A 25,147-nucleotide genomic window follows, 5' to 3' on the forward strand; every position below is an offset into this window, starting at 1 on the left:
GGGGAGGCTTTTCCCTCTTTTGCACCTTGTCTCACTATTAGGACTGCCTCCCTCACTCCTACATAACTCCCATTCTCTGGGGCTCTCTCCTTTTATCCCCGCACGTGCTAATATATCCATTACCTATTGCCTCATAGCCAATTTCCCAAACTTTAGTGGCTTAGGACAGCAGACTGTATTACTTCAAAGTTTTGGGCTAGGAATCGGTGTGGCTTAGCTGGGTCCTTGGCTTCAGAGTCATTTACAGACACAATGAAGGTGTTGGCCAGGCTGTAGTCATCTTGTGGCTCGGCTTGGGGAAGATCCACTTCCAAGCTCGCTCACATGGTGGCTCACAGATTGAGCTCTTCCCTGGTTGTTGGCTTCGGATGAGAACCACACGCCTTGATTTTAGCCTGGTGAGACCCTGAGCAGAGAATCCAGTCACGCTGTGCCCACACTTCTGACCTACGGAAACTGTGAGATCATAAATCTGTGTTGTTTTAAGCCATGTGTGTACAGAAATTTGTTCTGCAGCAATAGGTGAGTAATACAAACAGCTAGGAGAAGGGGCGTTCCCTTACCTCCCTCCACTTAGGGTGAGAGCACCTGCTACTGTACCCCAAGACGTCTTCTCTGTCTCTTAACCCAATCCCGTGGGAGCCCTTGTCCTTCATCTTCCAGAAAGCCATGTCCCTGTCACTATCTCATCCTCATCTCCCAAACTGTCAAGAACAGTGAAGGGTCTGGGCTTTCTCCTACTTGCAAGCTAACAAGCTGGCTTGTTCTTGTTTTAGAGATGCTGGTAGGAGAAACAGAACTCTTGGGTCAGAGACAAAGGACTTTATTTTTTTAATTTTTATTTTTTGAAGTCAAAGATAGTACTTTTATTCTTCTAATACAACTTCCAGTTTTAGTCTGTGTACAGATTCAAGAGGTTGCAGTTTTATACTATGATCATACAGGTGGGATTTTTATAGTCTACATGTTTACTTCATTTTTTACTGCAGCTTTTCCCCCCTGTTTCCCTGGGAGCAAGATGTTGAGGCAAAGGACTTTATTCTCGGTGAGAGCAGAAGCCAGAGCGCCATGTTGCTCGTGTTCCCCGAGTCCCATGGGGCAATATAGCTGAGGTCCAGCGAGATGCTACTCGCCATGGGTTTCTGTCACAGCTGGGGAACACTGAGCTTGAGGAATCGACCGCTTATATACGAAGTGGAAGCAAGTCTGCTCTTTGTCCTGAGGGAGACGTTACCTCATTCGTCAACACTTTTTCTCTGTGAGCACAACCCTGAGCGATGGCCTGAGAAAAGAGTAGTCAAGGCCTTGCATCTTGGCATACCCAAAAAGAAGACGCTGTGATGCTCAGGGCCGAGGTCCACCATCTCTACTAACCAACGTTGAAGAATACAAGCATAAACAGTGAAATACGGACAGAAAGAGAAAGAAAAACAGAAAGTGAAAAAGGCAGACATTTTAAAATCTAAAAGAAATGAAGAGATGTATTGATTTTAAAATGTTGTAATTTTTTAAATAAACAAAAGAGATTCAACATACCCATAAGAAAAGCTCCGAGAAAAAGAAAACCAAGGAAAAAGAACAGAATACTAAAAATTAATAATCGTAAGAAAATTTTTTCTGAAATGATTTTAAAAGACTTGAAATTTTACACTGAAACAGCACACTGTGTCACTGATGATAGCAACTTAGAACGCTCAACATCAAGACATATTCTTGTAAAATTACCAAACTTTAAAAAAAGGGAAAAAAATATCCTTTGAGCTGTTAGGCCAATGTCCATAACTTACAAGGGATAGAAAATTGGTTAATCATTAGACCTTTTTGAAGGAAGTACTCTGTTTATGGTATGTAAGGAAAGAAAATGTGAACCAAGGATTCCATGCCTAGCAAAATTCACTTAAAAGTGCAAAGAACAATAGAATGTTTGAACATACAAGAATTTCAGGATTATTATTCCCATAAGCCATTTCTAAAGAATCCGTTGGGGAAAAAATGCTTTGGATAAAGGAAATGACTAGAGAGACCTCAACATATGAATTACTGGTGGAGTTTCAGTGTAAACCTTCAAGTAAAATAAAAACTCAATGAAAATTAAAAGCCAGAGAAGATAGCAGGTAATGGCTCTAGGACGGGATGTAGATACAATATAATCACTTAAAAAAGAAAAAAAAGAGTGATGATGGTTAAGAAGTGGAGAGCACATGCAAAATTTTAAAACTATTTTAGTAACTATAATTCGTGGTGGTAGCATTAACATTGTTACGTTTAGACTGTTGTGTGTGTAATGTGGGATAAAGCAAACAATTAATTATGGGATATTCTAACTCTATTCGATTATTTTATTCAGTTTTATATATGCCAATATTGTAATTCATATAGATATAATTTTATGTTATGCATGTTATATATGATTCTAATTTTATTCTGTGTCCTTAAGAACCAGAATTTGCAGTTTGAAACAAAAGAGATATAAAAGAAGTTAAGTATTCGAATTGGAAATATCAGTTGGTACTCACAAGGTATTTGACATCTATTTATCTATTTATTCCCTGAAAATTTTTAGGAATAATGACCAATTCAGAGGTAAGAAGATTCTGGTCCTGACTACAAAATTACAGAATTTCTTGAATTTCTAGTCTGGAGCAAGCAACATACAAGATAACTGGAACATCTTTTCGTTCCATGTAACAGGATAATTATCAAACACCATAAGGGTCAAATAGAGGCAACTTCAAATGGCTCCCATAAAGATGTAATCATTTGAGCTTTAGTAATGATAAGAAATATAGTATATTGAAACTGATAAAATATGTTTGAATTCATGAGTTCAAAATGATATTAGAAAAAATTGGTTACTTTTGAAGGGTAATCAATTAGGACCCATATGAATGGAACCACTGGATAACCAAATAGTAGATCAGGAAAGTGTCTCTATAAAATTATTCCTGCTAACAACTAAAAATGAGTTGGGAGATTAAGTATCACCATTTTGGAATGCAAACTCGTGCAGCTACTGTAAAAAACGGTATGGAGATTCCTCAAAATATTAAAAATAGAACTATCATATGATCCAGCAATTGCACTACTAGGTATTTACCCAAAGGGTACAAAAATCCTAATTGAAGGGATACAGGCACCCACTGTTTGTGGCGGCATCGTGTACAATAACCAAATTCCAGAAAGAGCCCAAATGTCCATCAACTTATGAAGAGATACGAAGATGTGGTATCGATATACAAAAGGAATGTTATTCACCCATAAAAAGAATGAAATCTTGCCATTTGCAAGGACACGGATGGAGCTAGAGAGAATTATGCAAAGCGAAATAAGTCAGTCGGAAAAAGACAAATACCATATGATTTCACTCATATGTGGAATTTAAGAAACAAAACAAATGAACATGGCTGGGGGGGGGGGAAGAGAGGGAAACCAAGAAACAGGCTGTTAACTATAGAGAACAAACTGATGGTGACCAGAGGGGAGGGCACTTGTGATGAGCACCAGGTGACATACGTAAGTGTTGAATCACTAAATTCTACACCTAAAACTGACATTACACTGTAGGTTAACCAACTGGAATTTAAATAAAAACTTGGGGGAAAATCGCCATTTTGAAAACCGGATGAATTATGAATCTAAATAATAAGCATAAATGGCTGCTTCCAGCACAAAGAGAGAGAAGCCCAGACATATTCTGCCCCTTGTTTAAACGACAGCACATCACCTGTTGTCTTTCCAAAGAGATCAAATCTGAGTCTGATCAAGTCTATGGGTCCGGTTTTGAACTGTGGAAATATGCAGACATAAGAACGTGTTTAACTGAACCATGAGTTTGCGGTCATCAAAATTTGGCTGTAGGAAACCCCACAAATCAAACAGCCTTGATTTTTCAATAGGTAAATTTCAAGTACCTATAATGTAAAAGAGTCTTCAAAACATACTAAATTAAAAAAAAAACTGGGTGAGATGAAGCTATAGTTTCCAAGGATACATATTCCAGTGATAAAATCATAAAGAAATAGAAAGAAGTCATTCCTACAAAATTCAGAAGAGCGGACAGTTTGGGTATGAAGGAGAGGGCTGGGACTGGGATGGGCCACATGGACAGGCTTCTGGGGGGGACTGGCGAAGTTGGCTTTCCTAACCCGGATGATGGAGCAGTATACAGAGTTTCAGTTTATGGGGTGACTTCAATGAGATTGCATCATCACCACTGACCAGGAGTTGAAGTGGAGATCGTTGTTTTTTAGTTAATTATTATTAGAGGGAAAGAAGTGCCCCAAATCCGGATAGTTATATGACATTCATCAGTATCTGTGGCTGGCAGAGCTGGCTTAAAGGTTTTTTATTCCTTCACTAAATTCAGTTAAAAATGGGCTGGTATTGAGTATTGCGAATGTGCAGAAGAGTGGCCAGACGGGCAATCTAAAAGCGAATGGTGTTGAGAAAGTACTGTATTGGAACTCTAACAGCAGGCTTTTCAAATCAATCTCTATTTTTATGTAATAGTCTCCTAATGATTTTTTGATAAAATTTCAGCCTTATCCTCATTTCCTAGATCATTTTGTGAGGTTAAATTCAGCTTCAGCCGAATAGGATGTTGCTCATTCAGTCTAAAAGGTATACTTGATGTGTTACTAAAATTCACTTCAAAAAAGCCTTCTTCATTTCTTTTTTTTTTTCACCTGCATAATATTCCGTTGTGCGGTTGTACCATAATTTATTTAGCTCTTCCCGACTGGTCCATAGACTTTCTCTTCTTTCTTCTCCCAACTTTATTGTTTATTATATGTAACAAACAAAATTATATATATTGAAAATGTACAATGTGAAATGATCACCATAGTCAGGTTATTTAGCACATCTATCATAATTACCCCACATAATTACCTCTGTGGTGTGTGCATACGTGTGCTCACGTGTGTGTGTATGTGGTGAGAATGTTAAGATCTACTCTCTTAGCAACTTCCAAGTACACAGCACAGTATTGTTAACAATCATCACTATGCTGTACATTATTAGGTCCCCAGAACGTCGTCATATACGTGAAAGCTTGTACCCTTGGACCAACCTCCCTATTTCTCCCACCCTGAGCCCCTGGTAACCACCGTTCTTTCTGTTTCTGAGTTTGACTTTTTTTTTTTTTTTTTAGATTTCACAGATAAATGAGATTAGTATAAGTTGTTTTCAATCCTGCAGTTATCAAGCTATGAAGAACTAGGTGTATTCACCTTTTCACACATGTGCAAGGCTAATTCCGCAGAATGACTTGGGTAAGATCGCTAGATCTTTGTAATTTTGATAGCCGCTCTCTAATTGTCTTCCTTACTGGTGTATTCACTTAGCCTCCGATAGCAATGTGTGAGAGTGCGGCTTTACTCCAACCTCGGCAGTTTAGGGGTGTTATCAGATTCCGATGATTGCCAATCTGTAATGTCAAAATAGTACCCGAGTTTAGTTTCAGTTCACATTTCTCAAATTATGAGTAAGGCTCAGCACATATTGTATAAGAGCCATTTTTATTCCTTTCTCTGTGAACTAATGTTATCATTAACCATCTACCTTCCTTCTTGAATTGTTAATATTTTTCTAATCAATTTTTAGGATTTCTTTTTTTTAATAATAATTTTTTATTATGTTATGTTAGTCACCATACAGTACATCCTTAGTTTTTGATGTAATGTTCCATGACTCATTATTTGCGTATAACACCCAGTGCTCCATGCAATATGTGCCCTCCTTAATACCCATCACCGACCTATCCCAGTCTCCCACCCCTCTCCCCTCTGAAGCCCTCAGTTTGTTTCCCAGAGTCCATAGTCTCTCGTGGTTCATTCCCCCTTCTGTTTACCCCCCCTTCCTTCTCCTACCGATCTCCCTGCTATTCCTTATGTTCCATAAATGAGTGAAACCATATGATAATTGTCTTTCTCTGCTTGACTTATTTCACTTAGCATAATCTCGTCCAGTTCCGTCCATGTTGCTGCAAATGTTGGATAATCGGTCTTTCTGATGGCTGAGTAATACTCCATTGTATATATGGACCACATCTTCTTTATCCATTCGTCTGTTGAAGGGCATCTCAGCTCCTTCCACAATTTAGCTATTGTGGACAACGCTGCTATGAACATTGGGGTGCATATGGCCCTTCTCTTCACTACATCTGTATCTTTGGGGTAAATACCTAGTAGTGCAATTGCTGAATCATACGGTAGCTCTATTTTTAACTTTTTAAGGGACCTCCACACTGTTTTCCAAAGTGGCTGTACCAACTTGCATTCCCACCAACAGCGTAAGAGGGATCCCCTTTCTCCACATCCTCTCCAACATTTGTTGTTTCTTGCCTTGTCAATTTTTGCCATTCTAACTGCCGTAAGGTGGTATCTCAATGCGGTTTTGATTTGAATTTCCCTGATGGCTAGGGATTTCTTTGTATAATAGGAAGAGTTAGCCCTCCGTCTGCGTTATGAGTTGCAAATATTTTGTAACTGGTTGTTTATTTGTTATTTGGACTTTGCTTACAAGTTAGCGGTTGGTTCCCCATGCCACCCCTGGCTTCAGAAGCTTTTTTAAAATGAAGCCAAACATATATAATTTTTTAATGGTTGTATATTTTGAGCCATGCATTGCAAGGCACTCCCCCCAAGACTATAAAAACTGTGGGACCTGTAAGAATGGACCCAGTTCTCACCCAGTCTCAGTGTGTCAGAACTCGACTTGCTCCTAGCTGCTCACTTACCCAAGGCAAATTAGACAGCTAGCTCTGAATCTGACTTTCTGTCTTCAAAGTCCATTCTAGAAGAGATGGTTACTAACTTCCCATCTTTTCGAACACCCAAACCCAAATGTCAGCCTTGTTGAAAGTTGACCCTTGACAGGATGCTCCTGGTACCTCCCTCACCGCCAGGCTCTTGCCCCTCGAAAGCCAGAACCACAGCTATAGCCACTACCCTACGCCTTGCCTAGCCAGATGTCCTTTCCTGTATATGACTCCTTATGATGGAAGTTTCTGACACCTACCCTAGCTAAAGGGCCCATGCCACTTCTGAAATTGTAAGCCCTGCAGAGGGAGTCAGTGCTTGATAGTTTCCAGGACCTTAACAAATATAAGCTTTTTTTTTTTCACAAACTTTAATATAATCCTAATACTGATCCTATGAGAGATGACAATTATTCTCAACATCAGTAACTCACCCAAAGTCACATTGTTGGCAAATAGCAGAGTCAGGATTCGAGTCCATATGTGTCACAAACTTAAGTTTGGGATTAAGGGAGGTGTCCCAGAATTCAGTATTGGTGCAGGGGAGTGGGTACTTTCATATCTTTCCCAACTCTAGGAAAAATGGCTCTTTTCACTGGCATCTTGCAATTGCACAGTAGTGAGCAAGAAATTTCATCCTACAGGGGCGCCTGGGTGGCGCAGTCGTTAAGCGTCTGCCTTCGGCTCAGGGCATGATCCCAGCGTCCTGGGATCGAGTCCCACATGGGGCTCCTCTGCTGGGAGCCTGCTTCTTCCTCTCCCACTCCCCCTGCTTGTGTTCCCTCTCTTGCTGGCTGTCTCTCTCTGTCAAATAAATAAACAAAATCTTAAAAAAAGAAAAAAAAAAGAAATTTCATCCTACAAGCAAGTAGTCTCAGCAGCAAGACCAGTGCAATGTCCCCTTGAGCCCCTCCCTCCACCCTTATGCCATCAGGTCCACCAAGCTGTGTCCCTCTGTGCGTGAGTTTCTGGCTCACTCATGTCTCTGCAGCCACGTGGCCCACTCTCTTCACAGTGTGACAGGCTGTTTGACATCTCTTGACATTTTTGTCCCTTTGGGTGCCTGTTCCTACTCACTTTTTCCAGCTAACACATTGCTAGCCCTCCAAGTCCTGCTCAACCCCCTTCTTCATGGAAACCTTCCCTGGTCAGGCAGTCGAATTTGAATGTCCCTCATCTAGGTGTATGCAGCCAACTGTGCTTGATGTCCTTGTGATCTCTGTAACTAGACTTTAACCTCTGTGAGGCCACGATTCATGTCCTGGTTGCTTGGCATTGCCTCTTCCTGTGATATTGGCATTTGGTATATGCTTAGAAATTATTTAAGTAGAATATCAATCAATTAGTTGGTAACATCTGAGGGCAAGCTAGACAAATTTTTCTCCCTCTGCTCCTCCCCCCCGCTCGTGCTCTCTCTCTCTCAAATAAATAAATAAATAAATAATCTTTAAAAAAAATAGATGCCTTAAGGGTAGTGAGACTTAAGTTGGTGGCTTAGTTATGGGAACATTGAGGTACTGTCTGCCCCTGAAATTTTATGATTATATGATCTGGATGAATAGCCCAGGGACAGATCACTGGTGGACATCAACCAGCACTTTCCACAGAAAACTGTACATGACAAAAGTTCCAGGATGTTGGTGGTGTTTCTGCTGGGCATAGTCTTTCTGGTCTGCTCAAGTAAGGGTAAGTCCTGGAGGTAGAGGGAGAGCTGGTTGTTGATTAAGAGATGGGCTGGGAAAGGGGAAATTTCCACAGTTGGTTCTTCAGGAGATGTGTGTTTCCTGATCTTGGCAGATGTGTCTGAGATTTTGACAAAGAAGACTTTTCTCTTTTTTTTCCCCCAGGTGAATTGCAGGAACATCTGAGAGGTATAACCACGGCTAGTCTACAGTCCTTGGTAAAAAGGTCATTTGTGACATGTTGAAGAGAAAACCTCTCAATCTTCAGAGAGGGCTATAATCCATTCTTACTCTACACTCCTAGGATTTTATCTCCTCGCAGACTAATTTAGTACATTTTTTGGAGAAAGGAAGTTGAAATCTCTTTCTTTACCATTACTGGATGAAATTGTCAGGTTAAATAATGGGTCCATAGATAAACTTCATAGCAACTCTGATCTTTTGAGATCATATCCAACAATTGACTCATGTCTATGTAAGTTATTGTTGACAAGATTATCAAAGGGGTCAATGGCCAAACAAAGATTAGGAACCACTGGGCAATAGTAAATTGCTGTAGAGAAACCCACAGGCCTGGAGAATCTTCAGACTACATCCTTTAAACACCTCTTTCTGTGTCTGGCAGAGACTACAAAGGCGTGCTATAAATGTGACAAATACCATCTCGGGTTGTGCTATGATGTCATGAGGACCTGCACCCTAAAGCACCAACAGTCCTGTGCTGTTGAGAACCTGTACTTCCTTACGAGGAAAGGTGACGTGGGGTAGAGCGTGGCCTGTGCGTGGGTGAGTGGCTGGGTAAAGATGGGGCGGGTCTGTAGCGGGGATGACAAAGATGGACTTTTCCTTCAGACAGAATTGAGTAAAGGAAAGATTGATGTCTTTTATCAGTTGCGGAAATACAATCCATTCTCTGGTCAATCCTGAATAGCCTCAGCCTTGTAGCTCATTTGGGCTTAGCAAAAGGTCTGTGAAGCTCTGAGGAGAGGTTGTTCCTTGGAACATGATAGCAGGAAATGGAGTCATTACACTTGTGTTCTCTCTCTTTCGTCTCCTCAGGGCGAAGTATGTATTACTATTCCAAACTGTCATGTATGACCAATTGCGAGGACATCAACTTCTTGAGTTTTGAAAAAAGAACGGAGATCATATGTTGCAAACATAGTAACTATTGCAACCTCCCTGAGGGAGTCTAGTTCTGCGTCTTTCTTGGATTGACTCATTCTTCAACTCACCATCCCCTTTATCTCTTCCCCCAAACCTGTACTTTGATCTCTTCTTCCAACCAATGGTAGAGAGTGAGAAAGCCAGCTGGCGAAAGTCACAAAGAGAGAGAGTGGAGGGTAGCTGAGTCTCATTAATGGTGGAGGGCTAGACTAGACAGAAGTTTTGCAAATCCCTGTTGCTCACACCTGGCAGTTTTGATTTCCTTATGATGGAAATAGGGTTGCCACAAATAGGGTTGGGTTTGGAACTGGTTCTTTATTATCTCCTATATGGTAATGCAAAGAATTGGGTCAAAATAATTCCAAACTTGCACTGACAACTCTGTGACCATACTTTTTGCTCATGTATATCCACTCCTCTGGTTGGAGTTGAGATTCTCTTTGGATTAACCCTGACATCTGGTGCTCTCCTTTTACCCGTGGGTTATGGAGATAAAAGAGGAATAACTCTGGCTTCCCAGTTTGTTGGCAACATGAGCCATATCTTTCTTTGGTAGAACTCTTGGAGGAGGGGAATCTCAGGCAGAAAGAAAACTGGGCAGGCATAGGAATGAGACATCAAGGAAAATTGTAGGGAACTTTCAGTCTGTGGAAACTAAGATTTGAGAGACCATTTGGTGTGGCTGAAATTGGCTTGAATTACCAGGGCCCTGCTGGCCAGCCAGCAGCAGATTGAACTAGGTGGTTTAATTGGGAATGGAAACCTTGTTCAAGGATGGCCAGCACTCGTTATAAGAATGGGGGGGGGGAATGAAGGGGAAAATGTAAATAATAAAGCAGATGGCATGGTAGTTGAAGATAATAGAATGAACAGAGATGCCATGGGTAGTATTGTAGTTAGAAAGTGTCCCATGTAAGATGAAGTTATGAGTAAACAGAGGGTGTAATAGAGCAGAAGTTAGTACTGGTGGGAAGAGAAGCAGCAGACTGAGTGAAATAAATAGGCAGAGAGAAATGGAGTAGGACTGATGGTGGAGTGTGACCAAGGTGGCGAAGCTTCCTTGGGTACAGAATAACTCTGCCATTTCTCTCTTTATGAGGCACACTGAAATTCTTGGTCCTGGATTTCCATGAGCTTTTTCCTCCCTCATTAGGCCACATAAAAAATTTTAACAATAAACCAGCCACTCCTCTGCTTGATTAGTTTGGTGCTCTCTGTCTGTGTCTGAGAGTCTGAGAATGTGATCCTTTCCGAGGAATTCTCATTTGGGATTTTACAGGGCCAGGATGCAGAAAGACATGAAGACAACCTTTTGAAAATGGACAAGCAGATTGGAAAAGCCAATGTAACATAGATATTTCGAGTTAGGGAAACAAAATATTCCTAGTTGTGTATGGGTTCACTCACCCACTGAATCTTTGGGGATGGGAGACATCAGTCTAGGGAAAAAAAGAGAGAGAGATTATTGTTTTGCATTGGGTCTCAAAACAGACTTTAAAAATATTTGTGAATCATTGTTTAGACAGCTGGGCTTTATTGAACAACAAAAAGTTCTAGTTATAAAATCTTTCCTCAGTGGTCAAGAACAAATGTTGGCATTCTCAGCATCGGAGCATTGAATTTTTTTTTTTAATGTAGTGAATGATTTTCATTTGGTTCGGGTGCCCTGCCCAAATCCTCCTAACTGATCAGTGCTTCTGCTGTCCAGCTGCATCGAGTGTTGGCTCATGGCAACTCATAGCTATTTACTGCTCTGCAGATTTGCACTCTACCCAATGGGAGCTGCCTTGCCCAGATGCTAAGCTCCCAACGTGAGCACAGACTTCAGCCAATAAATGACTCCTTGCATCAAGATGGGACTGGGTCTGTGGCACATTTTGTGTTCCAGAGCTTTTCCATGAGATTTGACCAAAGCCCGTCTCCAGCTGAGACCAAGTTCTTGTTAACATTTTCTCCCTGACCTCTTTTGCTTCCGTTCCCCACACCCCAAACTGTAAGCTGAGGAGATCATATGTTTTCTACCATCACTAGGAATGGAGAGAATGGAGGAATGGAGAATCTTTCTTACTGGGATTCCTTACCACGTAGATAAAAGTGCTCTAAGGTTGGAGATTATCTTTTGGTTTACCCCATCTTGGGATTTTCTTCTTAGTTCCTTTTTCCAACTTGAACAAATGAACACAATAAGACCTGGGTGAAAATTTCTTTATCCACGTGACACCATCCCCAAGTATCACTCCTCTGATATCCACATGCTCTTCTTTCATATCTGTACATAGTGATCAGGATAATTTTCTTCATATATCTTTCAAAAGGTGGTACTTTGAGTACTAATTTAAGTGTTAACTTGGAGGTGACTGGTAAATAATTCGTACAACCTTACACATTAGACCAAAGTAAATTTCACATGTATTAAAAGATTTAAACATAATAAACAAAAAAACTGACTTTTTAATACTGCTGTGACTATTATTGTTTGACCTCAGAGTGTGCTAGACACATGTGAAGTACTTTTCATGTATGATCTCATTTAATCTTCACAACTCCCTATGGAGTAGCAATTATTGTAAGACAATTTAATAGAGGAGAAACCTGAAGAACAGATTGGTTTCCCGGAAGCTAACTGGATAACTTGACAAGTATGGGCAAGTCTAATAATTTGACAAGTGTCACATGGTTTTCCAGTTATTACTGCTGAATAAAAATATTATTGTACTGACTGGTACTATGGTCACAGTTCAGAAAGTAGAATGGGGATAGCTTGTCTCTTACGCCATGATGTCTGGGACCTCAACTGGGAAGACTCAGAGTCTGGAGGTGATTCAAGAACCGGAGACTGGAATCACATGGAGGAGTCTTCACTCACACGTCTTTGCAGTTGATGCTGGTATGGGTTGTGATGTCACCGGGGGCTGGTGGGCAGAATACCTCCATATGGACCTTCATGTTTCTTGGGCCTCTTCACAGCATGGAGCCTCCAGACTTCTTAAACAGAAGCTTAGGGCTCTAAAGGCAAGTGTGTGTGTTCTAACAAAGTGGAAATTGCACCACATTTATTGGCTAGCTTTGGAAGTCATGCATTACTAGTTCTGATACATTCAGTTGGTTAAAAGCGAGTCACAAGCCTGGCCAAGTTCCACTTTTTGATTGGAGAGTAGCAAAAGTGTAGAAGAGCTTGTGGTGTGGGAGAAGTTGCTGCAGCCATCTGTGGAAAATACAGTTTGTTACAACCGGTTAATGGCACAGCTGGCATTGGATCCATTATCTACACAATCCCAAGGTGCTCTCTTATTCTAAGCTCACTATTATGTTAAAAATATTTATAAATATTCACATAATCTAGTGACAGAGGAAGCTTTTCTAATCATAACATCAATGACAAAACAGGACAAGTTTGACAGATTTGACCACATACAAAAGTGTGTGTGTGTATGTGTGTGTGTGTGTGTACGTGCACATACATCAAAGGGCCAGTCAGGAACAACTGGCAACACCAAGAGCCCATAATTCCTTAAATTGATGTGGTAAAGCTTAAGCAATCATTTATATATGTGAGTTACTATATATATATATGGAATGGATAAATATAAATGGAATATTATTCAGCCGTCAAAAAGAATGAAACCTTGCCATTTGCAACAACACAGACGGACCTAACGGGTATTATGCTAAGTGAAGTAAGTCAGACAGAGAAAGACAAATACCACGTGATCTCACATATATGTGGAATCTAAAATCAAAACAAAGAAAAAACACAAAAACAACAGAACAAGCTCGTAGATGCAGAGAACAAGAAAACAGATTGGTGGTTGCCAGAAGTGGAGGGTGGGGGATGGATAAAATGGGTGAAGGGAATCAAAAGCTATGAACTCCCAGCTACAAAATAAGTAAGTCATGGAGATCTAATGTACAGCACGGTGACTGTAGTTAATGATACTGCTTTGCATATTTGAAAGTTGCTAAGAGAGTAGATCTTAAAGGTTCTCATTACAAGAAAAAAATTGTGTGTGGTGATGGATATTAATTAGACTTATTGTGGTGATCATTTCTCAATATATACAAATATCAAATCATGATGTCTTACACCTAAAACTAATATAATATAATTTTGTATGTCAATTACACCTCAATTAAAAACAAATCACAAGAAAATAATTTTAATTTGGGGGAAAGATTGAGACAAGATAAAAAAATACATGTGAGGAAACAAACTTCAGGGTAGTGTTGGTAACAAAAGTCAAAGAGTAGGAACAATCAGGGGCGCCTGGGTGGCTCAGTCGTTAAGCGTCTGCCTTCGGCTCAGGGTGTGATCCGGCGATCTGGGATCGAGCCCCACATCAGGCTCCTCCACTATGAGCCTGCTTCTTCCTCTCCCACTCCCCCTGCTTGTGTTCCCTCTCTCGCTGGCTGCCTCTCTCTCTGTCAAATAAATAAATAAAATCTTAAAAAAAAATAAGTAGGAACAATCAGGATTGCTTAAATCAAATATGATACATCCTTATACTGAAATACCATGCATCCTTAGAGTGACATAATATCAATACAAATTTATTGATTCTATAACATGTTAGAATATGTTCAGTAAACAAAAAGTTTTTAAAATAGTCTAGCTTGATCCCATTTTCATTTAAAATGTATTCTGTATCTACCTCTCCCTCAGTCAACTTTTTTATTCATCAAATTTTAATCATAGAAAATTGTACATTTTTAATGTATTGACTGATTCTAAGCATTGAGTGATACACTTTTCTGGCATAAGTTTATTTTCTTTTCCTATGGAAGTAAAATCGTGGAGAAAGTTTCAGAGAATCAATATGAAAAGACCTTGCAACAACCCAGATGTTGGAATTAACAGACAAGGAATTTAAAATTCCTATTATAAATATTCTCAAAAACTTACAGCAAAAGAGAGACATGAACGAACAGTAGGGAATCCCAACAGAGGGCTGAAAAATACAATAAGGAACCATTTGACCGAAAATCTCCTATAATAATAATATGATAGATACTTTACATTTTTGTCCTTCTTTCTTTTTTCTTTTCTTTTCTTTTTTTCTTTTAATGGGCCCTGTGCCCCCCTGCTCACACCAATTCTAGAGGGGATAAAAACAGGAGGGCAGCAGGTGCAGAAGAAGCAACGTGCATGGGAGCTGACCCATCTGAACACACAGGCAGGCTCCGTGGGAGCCCTCCCAGGGTTCTGACGCTTCAGGGCCGTCTGTGTGTGTCTTGCCCCCCCAAAATAGAAGCTTGGTTTTTATTTTTAAAATAAAGGATAGAAATAATTTAAATAGGATGAAACTATATTATTCAGTGAATCAGAGACATCAAAGTAGAAGATTGTTTAGCTTTCTTTCCAGTTATGATACTGCTGGCAATCTGCTAGGCTTGGTAAAAACAGATAATAAAATCATCACTCATGTCTCCCGCATAGCAAACGTACCGGTGAAAGACCAGTCAATAATACAAAACCCTTGAACTACCAAAATGTTTCCTCAGTTCCATTTATCATTGCACAGGTATGTATAAAGCAACTCACACCAGCTGCAGTGTCGTTTTCATGGCTCCAAGAGCCAGATAATAATTAAAAATGTTTTGAGCACTTTCCAAGAGCTTAGCAATGTGCATACATCTCATCTCAACCCTCTAAAACACTTAGATAGGTGTTTTCATCATCTTTATTACCCAGATGTAGAAACTGAGTCTTACAGATATTGACGTTTTCTTTCTTTTTGTTTTTAAAATGTATCCTGGGGGCGCCTGGGTAGCGCAGTCGTTAAAGCGTCTGCCTTCGGCTCAGGGCGTGATCCTGGTGTACCGGGATCGAGTCCCACATCGGGCTCCTCTGCTATGAGCCTGCTTCTTCCTCTCCCACTCCCCCTGCTGTGTTCCCTCTCTCGCTGGCTGTCTCTCTCTGTCAAATAAATAAATAAAATCTTTTTAAAAAAATAAATAAATAAAGTGTATCCTGGCTCACTGAACATAATAAAATAATTTTTTAAAAGGATTTTATTTATTTATTTGAGAGAGAGAGAGAGAAAGTGAGAGAGAACACAAGTGGAAGGGAGGGGCAGAGGGAGAGGGAGAAGCAGACTCCTCACGGAGCAGAGAGCCTGAAGTGGGACTTGTGGCTTTTTTAAAAGTTTTTATTTACATTCCAGTTAGTTAACATACAGTGTTAATGTTAATTTCAGGTGTACAATACAGTGATTCAACATTTCCATACATCACCTCCACAAGTGACCTCCTTCATCCCCATCACCTATTTCTCCCATCCCCCCCATCCCCCCACCCACCTACCCTCTGGTCACCGTCACATTTTTCTCTATAGTTAAGAGCCTGTTTCTTGGTTTGTCTCTCTCTCTCTCTCCCCCCTTTTGCTCATTTGTTTCTTAAATTCCCCATACGAGTGAAATCATATGGCATTTGTCTCCTGACTGACTGATTTATGAAGCATTGTACTCTCTTGCTCCATCCACGTTGCTCCAAATAGCAAGATTTCATTCTTTTTTATGACTAATATTCCACTGTATGTATGTACACACGTATATATATGTATATATATGCCACATCTTCTTTATCCATTCCTCAGTCGATGGACACTTGGGCTGTTGCCACATCTTGGCTATTGTAGATAAAGCTGCTATAAACATCGAGGTTCATGGATCCCTTTGAATTAGTATTTTTGTACTCTTTGGGTAAATACCTAGTAGTGCAATTGCTGGATCACAGGACAGTTCTATTTTTAACATTTGAGGACCCTCCATACTGTTTTCCATAGTGGCTGCACCAGCTTGCCTTCCCACCAACAGTGCACGAGGTTCCCCTTTCTCTGCATCCTCACCAACACCTGCTGTTTCTTGTATGTGGATTTTAGCCGTTCTGACAGGGGTGACGTGATAGCTCATTGTAGTTTTGATCTGCGTTTCCCTGATGATGCATGACGTTGAACATCTTTTCATGTGTCTGCTGGCCATCTGTATGTCTTCTTTGGAAAAATGTCTATTCATGTTTTCTGCCCATTTTTAAATTGGATTATTCATTTTCCAGGTGTTAAGTTTTATAAGTTCTTTATACAGTTTGGATACTAAGCCTTTATCAGATGTCATTTGCAGCTATCTTCTCCCTTTCAGTAGGTTGCCTTGTAGTTTTGTTGATTGCTTCCTCCGGATTAGGGGGCGGCATCTTCTCCTCCCTCCCTCTGCGACTGAAGCTCTCTCCTACTCTCTTGCTGAGGTCCTGGATCCCGTTGCTAACTGTAGTATGCATGAGGGAGTGTTTGACCTTCCTATCTAACAGAGGGTGATGTGTGAGTTCACGTGAGCCGGGGCCTTCCAGAAATAATTGAGTCATTGATAAAGTTCCCATAGCAGTGTATTAAAGCTTGGGAAATTTTTCCTGAGCCACACATGCACAGAATATAGATTGTCTCCCCCAAATCCTGATACTCCCTGTAGGCTACCCCCTTCCCTTTCCTCCCAACTACTTCCTCTTCCCCTCCCCCAGCACCTAGAGAAGATGACCTATTCCCAGAAGTTTGGAACATCTAGAAGGGCTCCTGTAGGTGGCCAGCAAAGCACCGAGAGTTGGTGACTCTACGAATGAAGCAGAGACACAAAGAGAACCTCTCTAGTCATTTAACATGAGCTTTTTAAGATCTCTGTGTGTTCTCTGGGTGTTTCCCCAGGCTGTGGCCATCCAGAATTATAGTGAAGGGACCAGTCTTGTCCAGGCTCAATATCAGGGCTCAGTGAACATCTGTGCTATTTACCCACCAAGGAAAATCAGAGTCTGCCCTGAACTTGAGTCTCCACCTTCAAAGTCTATTCTGGAAGAAACAGTTCTTGCACCCACTTCAACACACAGGACAAATCTCAGCCTTAGTGGCAGTTAACCTTTATCAGGACACTCCTGCAGCTGCCCTCACTGTTCGGTTGTTCCTCACCCACACCAGCGGGGAACCTGCAGGCCTGAGCCTGCTGTTCTATGAACAGTTGACCTTCTCGAGACTGGCTCCTGCTGGTTGAAGTTGCTGACATCTAACCTGACCAAGAGGTCTGGCCTACAATGGAAAGCCAGAAATACAAAGTGCTTCGTGTTCTTAGTTCTTATCTCAGCCCTATCACGCAGCTTTCTATACTGGTAGCCCTGCTGAGCGCACACCGGCTCACTCATAGCCTGGGAAAATAGAGAAAATGGATCCCGCATTGTCACGTTTGGGATGTCAGCCTCCATTCTTCCCGGTGCACGTTCAGAGCAAATTCAAATGAAGTTAAAGTGGATGTTCTCACTCTCCTGGACCTCACACTTGGGTATGCATTTGAAGACAAGAACGTGCAGAAGTGACAGCTAGGGGGCAGTATAACTTCCAGCCCTTCTTCTCCGACCTGACTTGTCAAAGCCCAGCAGCCTGTAGAAAGGAGCACATCCGCTGTGACCACAGTCCTGGAAATTGGCTGAGAACTACTGTTTGGCCGAGAACAGGTGGGAACCTCCCACCCTGTACTCATCACTCCAAAATGTGGTGGGCAACAACCGCACAAGGGGCTGGAAGGCAGTAGGCTGGGGCAGTGGAACAGGGCTTCAGGGAAAGGCCTCAGGGCAAAGCCCTCTCAGCCTTGGAGACTGAGAGCCTGCTGACTCCATCTAAGAAATGCCTCAGGAAAGGTGCTCACGCAGAAAGCTTTAGGAGGAGTCCCAGTGAAGAAGTCCACTGTTACTCCTGGCCTCCCCACAGTCGATCCCCTGTCAACTATGTTAGGTGAGTTAAGGTCTTAAGCAGCACCTGTGGTAGGAGCTGAACTAACGAGAAGGGGTGACCCAGAATCCATTTCTGACCCCAAATTCCTGTTCCTTGCTTCTGTCACCGGTCAGACACGATCCCTGAACTGACAGCTGAGAAGATGCAGATCAGGATCTCCCTTTGCCTTGACGCTCTGGTGAAATTTCAGTTCCGTCCTGTCTCTTAGGCATAAAAGAAAGACATGGGGCTCTGTGGCTTCTATGCCCAACTCACTGACCCGTTTGGGAATATGGTACCTTCCAGGCTGCCCACAGCTAGAAAGTCTGGAGGACAGTTAAAGGAGGGAAGTGGGGCTAGGTCAGGAGGCTGATTTGGGTTGAGTATGGGGGAGGGGGCAAGGGTTTCTGGGGTGAGACCCAGGCCTGCAGGGCAGTGTGGTGGGGTGCGTCCAGCTGCTAGGGGGAGCGTGGGTCTGAGGCAGGCCTAGGTGGACTGCAGGCCAGGAGAGCTAGTCAGCCAGACCCTATGTCCCCTGCAGGCCTGGGAGTGAGGCAGGTTTGCCGTCATGTGCAGAAAAAACGGTCACGGAGAAGAAATGGGACTGGACATCCATCACACACTTCCTTCTTCCTGCCTGTGTGGGAGCTCGGAGGGAGCCCTGTAATACAGCAAGTCTCCGTCTTCTCACGACCTCACCTGGAACCAGATGATCCCACTCTCGGGTGGGCTCCTTGCAGAGCAGGGCCAGGGGAAGTGCTTGTTGGAGGTTGGCAGAACTGATGGAAGAGGGTATTGCTGAATGCAGAGACTATCTATGGGTTCAGCGTGGTGGGGTCAGAGGTGGGTTCTGTTTTTATTTTCTTTTCCCTGCATTCCCTGCCCTTTCACTGTCCTCCTGCAGGGGCAAGGTGAGCCCAAGCTTGGGCTGGCTACAAAGGAGCCGAATGTGGCCTCAAGTCCATTATCTCTCCTCCGTGTACAGACATAGGGCTTGGGTACAGGGAGAACCCCTGGGCAGGGCAGGAGCAGGACAGCATGTCCTCCAATCTCCCATGGAGGAAGGGGCAGCAGGGTGGAAAGGCTTTGAATGGGGGCCAGAGGAGGGGAGAAGGTGCAGACTCTCAGCCCCACGAGGGGGGAGGGCTGGGAACCTGTTTCCAAGGCCTCAGATAGAGACGGGGGAGGAAAGAATGGCTACAGAGCACATCCTCTCTATCTGTGGGAAGGAGAGGTGGCCACAGGTGTCCAAGGTCTGTCTGGGGCCCACACTAAGATCCTCAGATGAGAGGTGTTGAAGGGCTAAGCAGCTGGCCAAAGCTTCTGGCTGAGTCTGGAAGGCAGAGTCGGGTGTTAACCTTTGTAAAGGGATTTACCAGGGGACCAGCTCCAGAACCTCCCGCCATCTCTGGGCCTCACCTACTAGGAGGGGAAGACAGGTCCGGTGATAAAGGTGCACTTTCCACAATAACAAATCACAACTTCATATATACCGTGTGAACGATGATGGTTGTTACGAACGTGGACTTGTGGTATATGCACAGAAGTATTCTGGTATGGAGGCACGGCACACGTTCGCAGTTGTTCTCAGATTTGGAAGCACAAAGGGAGTTTTATGTACTTCGTAGGAGTTTGGTGTGTTTGCACAATTTCTGCTACATCTACTCCCAGTAGAATGTTGTTCAAAGTTGCCCGGATGAACACAGGAGAGAGACACGTTGCACGAAGTTTGGAATTCGCTGCAGATTTTCATCCCTGGTTGCCCAGATCATAGTGCAAGAGCATCTTCCCAGCCAGAACATGGGGTGCTTCGCTTCCAAGCATAAGCTTGGTTCTCCCGACTCAGACCCTCAGGACTTCTGTCCATGGATTGGTGCCTGTGTCTGACACGTTCCAAATGCAAGACTCACGAATGTGGTCCCTGTGGGAATTACTTCCCAGACCGTGGCTCATAAGTCTTATAGATCCCAGCCAGGCTTGTGGGACACCCTAGTTTTAGTGGGACTTAGTTTGTGAATGTTGTCTCTGCCAGGCAGAGAGAGATTCTTTTTTTATTTATTTATTTTTAATGGAGACAGACGGTTTCTTACCTGTTCTCCCTTCCTCTCTCCCCACAGTCATCTCCAGCCCTGGGAACCCTTCTCCAGATTGTAAAGAGAAGGAAAGAGCATGGGAGAGAGGAAAGATAATGGCCCACCCGATCAAACAGATACACGCCTTATTCCCTGGGGGAAAACAGTTCCTTTCCAAGTGCCCTTGGACTTCAACTGGAAGATGAGGTCAATTCTTTTTAACCTATGTGGTTGTTCAGAGAATTCAAAGGAATCAAGTGCTCTATATGCCCAAAGAACCTTTGACACCAAGTAGGGTCTTCCAGGCCATGATTCATATGTGAATTTCTTTTCTTCCTTTTCTTTCTTTCTTTTTTCTTTTTTTTTAAAGATTTTATTTATTTATGACACAAAGAGGGAGAGGGAAAGCATGTGTTGGGGTGAAGGCCAGAGGGAGAGGGATAAGCAGACTCCCCCGGCAAGCAGGGAACCTGACCCAGGGCTTGATCCCAGGTCCTGGAGACAGTACCCAAGCCGAACACAGATGCCTGACCGACTGAGCCACCCATGCGCCCCTCCATATGTGAATTTCTTAAGTCCCAACAATTACATCTGATGTACCTCTGGCAGTCCTTGTTTCCACCTGTGAGGTCCCAGAGGCACAGAGAAGTGAATAACTTGTTTCAGATCACATAGCAGGGAGGTAGCACCCTGAACCTTCTATCCCAGATGTGCAGGGAAAGGATCACATTGGGGTAGCCTGTTTCTGGCTCTGGGAATGAGCCCACTCAAGATAAATGGGCCCCACACTCACTCTTTCCCCCACGGTGGGAATCGGCCATGATCAATGCCTGTCCGTTCTCTGTGGTGACCACCAACTGCAAGGTGGGCAAGGAATGTCATCCTGTAAACTGGGAATTAGGGGCTGTCCGTACGGGGGCACTGCTCCCTTGTGCCTCTCGGGTTAACCACACCAACAACGCATTCATGTCTTCATCAGCTGGTTTTGATTATCTGATAGGTGCAAGGCATCTTTCTAGGTGCTGAGGAGAAAGCAGTGAACACAATCCAGGAAAGTCCTGCATTCATGGCACATTCGTCCTTGAGAGGGGAAAGAGACAAGACACATAAGTAAGGAAAAGCCTGCGAGTGACAAACTGGGTTAAGCATGTGCGAGAAAACTGGAAAGGGACGTGGCCAGCGTGGTCAGAGAGTTTTGCACACACATGCAGATATTTCCTGTTTGCCCATGAGCACATCGGCAGGCCTCACTAATCGAATGACACTTAGTAGATGAAAGAGGAAGGTACAACTGCGTGGCGCTGTCTGGAGGGAGTGAGGCAAAGGCAGAGAACTGATGGGAAGACTCATTTCCAGGCCTCCCTGCTCCTTTCCCCCGATCACACCCCATTTCTAGTGACTAATCCAAATATGGCTTCCTCTCGCCCCATCACCCCCAGTGTAAGTCTCTCCCACTATAATCATTTCTGGTCTTTGTCTCCCTTGGACAAATTAATGAATAAAGCTCAAGGGAAACAGATCATCTAAACCTCTTACCCCCCTGTCTTGAACTGTCCCATCCATCTCTCGGAGGGCTGCTACACTGGCCCGTCGGACCACATCTGGAGCGTCAGGCTCTGGTCCTGATGACCCACTTTGGGAGGGGTGTAGTACGCTGGAGGTCATGCTGAGGCCAGTGTCCAGGATGGTCATACCTGAAAGGGACTGAGCAACTCCCTCACAGATGCTCAGTGACCCCAGGTTTGTCGTATGTGAAAGGCTGTCCTGTGGATGTGGGGTTAGACAGGCTCTTTGTAGGCCAACTTCCAGAACTACAAGTGAAGTGAAGAGGGACTAGCAAGAGAGATTCTCTACCAGCATTAATTAGTACCTTATACTAGACCTAATAAAATGAAATGGGGTGTCTGGATGGAGGAATGCAAATGCACACAGGGTGTACCCTCTCCTGGGAACATTGTAGAGAGGATTCAGGTGGCTTCATCTGAAATTTATGGTTCTGTGATCTAGTGGGATGCCCGAGGGCAGGTGATGGGAATAAATAAAGCTGGAGCCTCCCTCTGGGACTGCCTCAGGAATGGGCCTCAGACTGTTCCAGTTGCTTCTGCTGGGCATATTCACGTTGGTCTTCATGGATGAAGGTAAAGCCTGGTGAGGGAGGCGGTGACAGGTGGTGAGAGGCTATGTGGGGAGGAAACGGAGGTGGCTTTTAACCTTGACTTTTTGGGCTGCTGTAAAATGTCTCAAGGAGAATTTTTCTCTTCTTTTCGCAGAGGACGGTGGCTCAAAATTGAAATGTATGGTGCCGTTGGTTCGCAGGTTTTGCATAAATAATGACACAATGAGAGGGGACATTCCTGATTTTTTCAAACATTGTCTCTCTACCCTCCCTGACTATATTCTACTCTCCTCACTCACTGCTCTAACGCCTTTTCTGCCCCCAGCCTTGGGTGAAGGGGGAGGAGGCTTGAACCCTTGGGATCATAGCTGTCACCCACTCGAGGGAGTAGAGATCCCTGGCAGAAGTTGGGAAGGGTGTCAACTTCCTTCTTGTGAGGTCTACACCTCTACAGTGTAAATGTTGATATTGGGGTAGGCTTCTGAAGCAGACTTAACTTTCCCTAGAGCTCTGCTTTCAATCTTTCCTCTGTTTCTTTAGGGATTCGATTTTGCAATGAATGTGATTTCTTTGATGGATTCAAATGTCGTAGTCACATGAAACGCTGCTGGAAGTTTAATTTATTCCTGCCATACAACAGGAGTTGTACCACAGATCACTATTACTTTGGGGATCGAGCGACAGGTACGTGGGGATTAAAGAGAGACACAAGACATTAACAATGGTGCCCACCTTCCCTGAAGTTAAGGTTTGGAGGGAAACGGGGACCACGGGAGAGACTTGGGAGAGTGGAATTCTCCATACACCCACCTGGGGTGGAGGCTCGGTGGGAGGCAGATGTCTTTTGCCTGATCCTGTGCAGAGAGACCTAGATAAGATGTAGACACAGCTCTGGGGACTCAGTCCTGTGCACAGAAAACCAATGAGGTTCTGGAGAGATGTCATTGCTAGGAAGACGCTGTGATTAAGCAAGGCGATCACATTTGCTGTTTTTTCTGTCTTTAGGGAGATACCTGTTTCATTTTACAAAACTGTCTTGTAAACCTTGTGAAGAGGGAATGTTCCAAGTATTCCATGACTTACTGAGAGAAACACATTGCTGCACTAATAAAAACATGTGTAATACAGGAAAGGATAATCTTGAAAAGTCAGCGCTGTATGGAGAAGATACAGATTACACTGTACATGATGATATCCCACCAAAATAAGTTAGTGGTGAATGAACTTCAACATCTCTCCCAGTAATCTTTGCCCTTCCCCTACACAATGGCCACATCCTTGTGCATTATCTCAAAACCCAGAGCCTACTCTCTACTCTGTGGCAGTAGATCTATCCGTGGGAGCTCCGTATTTCCTGTGTCAGTGCTTTCATCAAGAGGAAAATGGAATCACCCATCTCTGCCTTCTGCTTGGATTCCCCTGTCTTTACCACATGATACCGCTTGGCAATCTGTAACTGTCCTTAAGTTCTGAGCTAAACTTGGGGTAAAATCTCTGGCAAAGGGCACAAAGTATTTTTCTAGTATAGCTTCTGAGTAAAGATCAAGAGAAAGCAGAATGGATCAAAATAGGGACAAGAAATCACAGGAGATTTTAGAAGAAATATTTGGAAGGAGGATAGAAGAGGTATTTGGTGGAGGGCAGGAAGGGCTTGTATTAAGCAAGGGCTTGACAAAGTAAATGTGAAGAGGAAACTCGAACTTCCACAAAAGGAATAGTCAATGAACTAGACAAGAGAGTCTTTGTGTTTGCTGCCATTTTGGGGAAACTGTACCAACCACAGCTACACCTGACACATAGCCCTAAGCTACCATGTTTCTAATGATCTTATCTTACTTTCATGGCCAAATCCAAGTACATCAGGATAAGCACTTGGCCTCGTGTTGGCCAACTACTCTGTCTCCTGGCATGTGAGGAATACTGTACCACCCAGTTCTGAAAAATATTTAAATATTACCTTGCATTCAATGAACTCCTTGATAAAAAGCTGAATGTTTATTGGCACAACCCTGCAACAGATTATGTCAAGGAGAGATAAGAGTTTCAGAGTTCGCCGTAGTGGTCTAACAAAAATAATAAGCCATGAAGTGACAAAATGAATCCCCAAATTATTGTTCACTCACTTTAGGTTAAACTTTTCTTTTACCATGTTTGCCTTCCTATGTGTTAGAATCTACAGAAACTATTATATTTATTTTTTAGCTGAATAATTATATATATAAATATAATGTTATCCCATGCTTAGTAATTTTCCTCCTGACCCAGGCTTATAATTGCTTGTTGCTTTCTACCACATTGTATTTGCACAGATATAATAAAACATTTTAAAATACCAATTGATTTTGAAGTATTTGCAATATACGTGTGCTGGTATTTGCCCCAAATTGTGTCATGTCAGCAGGTGTATTATACTTTCACATCTTGAGGAGTAGAGAATATGGTAGGCACTTCCGTTCAGGGTAGCTTCATTTGTTTCTATGGATGGAAGGGAGACGGTGGCAGTAGGTTCCAACAGTGAAGTGATTCAGGGCGGAGTTCCTGTGATGTGTCGGTAGTGCCTAGAATGGTCCCAACCCAGTCAAAACTGGAAACTTCAGATTAGAGAAGGGG

At 42.9% G+C, this 25,147-nt stretch overlaps 2 protein-coding genes across 3 annotated transcripts; both read left to right on the plus strand.

Annotated features, from left to right (window-relative positions):
* The first annotated feature begins 8,336 nt into the window (after positions 1-8,336).
* Positions 8,337-14,065, plus strand: PATE2 (prostate and testis expressed 2). 2 transcript variants are annotated; one of them, XM_045798079.2, is made up of 4 exons: positions 8,337-8,446; positions 8,608-8,631; positions 9,068-9,196; positions 9,502-14,065. In XM_045798079.2, the coding sequence occupies exons 1-4, from the start codon at positions 8,395-8,397 to the stop codon at positions 9,636-9,638; spliced, it is 342 nt and encodes a 113-aa protein (XP_045654035.1). In that variant the 5' UTR covers positions 8,337-8,394; the 3' UTR covers positions 9,639-14,065. The 2 variants fall into 2 exon arrangements, 1 of the variants encoding a protein (XP_045654035.1); XR_006779771.2 differs by lacking the exon at positions 8,337-8,446 and having other exon boundaries at positions 8,459-9,228; positions 9,502-9,626.
* A 68-nt stretch (positions 14,066-14,133) lies between these two features.
* On the plus strand, positions 14,134-24,865 carry LOC148108795 (prostate and testis expressed protein 13-like). Its single transcript, XM_087868022.1, has 3 exons — positions 14,134-22,569; positions 23,046-23,221; positions 23,543-24,865. Exons 1-3 carry the CDS (start codon positions 22,496-22,498, stop codon positions 23,743-23,745), a joined length of 453 nt encoding a protein of 150 aa, XP_087724148.1. The 5' UTR covers positions 14,134-22,495; the 3' UTR covers positions 23,746-24,865.
* The last annotated feature ends 282 nt before the right edge of the window (positions 24,866-25,147 follow it).

The sequence above is a fragment of the Ursus americanus genome, chromosome 16, assembly GCF_024610735.1.
Source record: "Ursus americanus isolate L20-20 chromosome 16, mUrsAme1.1.p, whole genome shotgun sequence".
Classification (NCBI taxonomy): Eukaryota; Metazoa; Chordata; class Mammalia; order Carnivora; family Ursidae; genus Ursus; species Ursus americanus.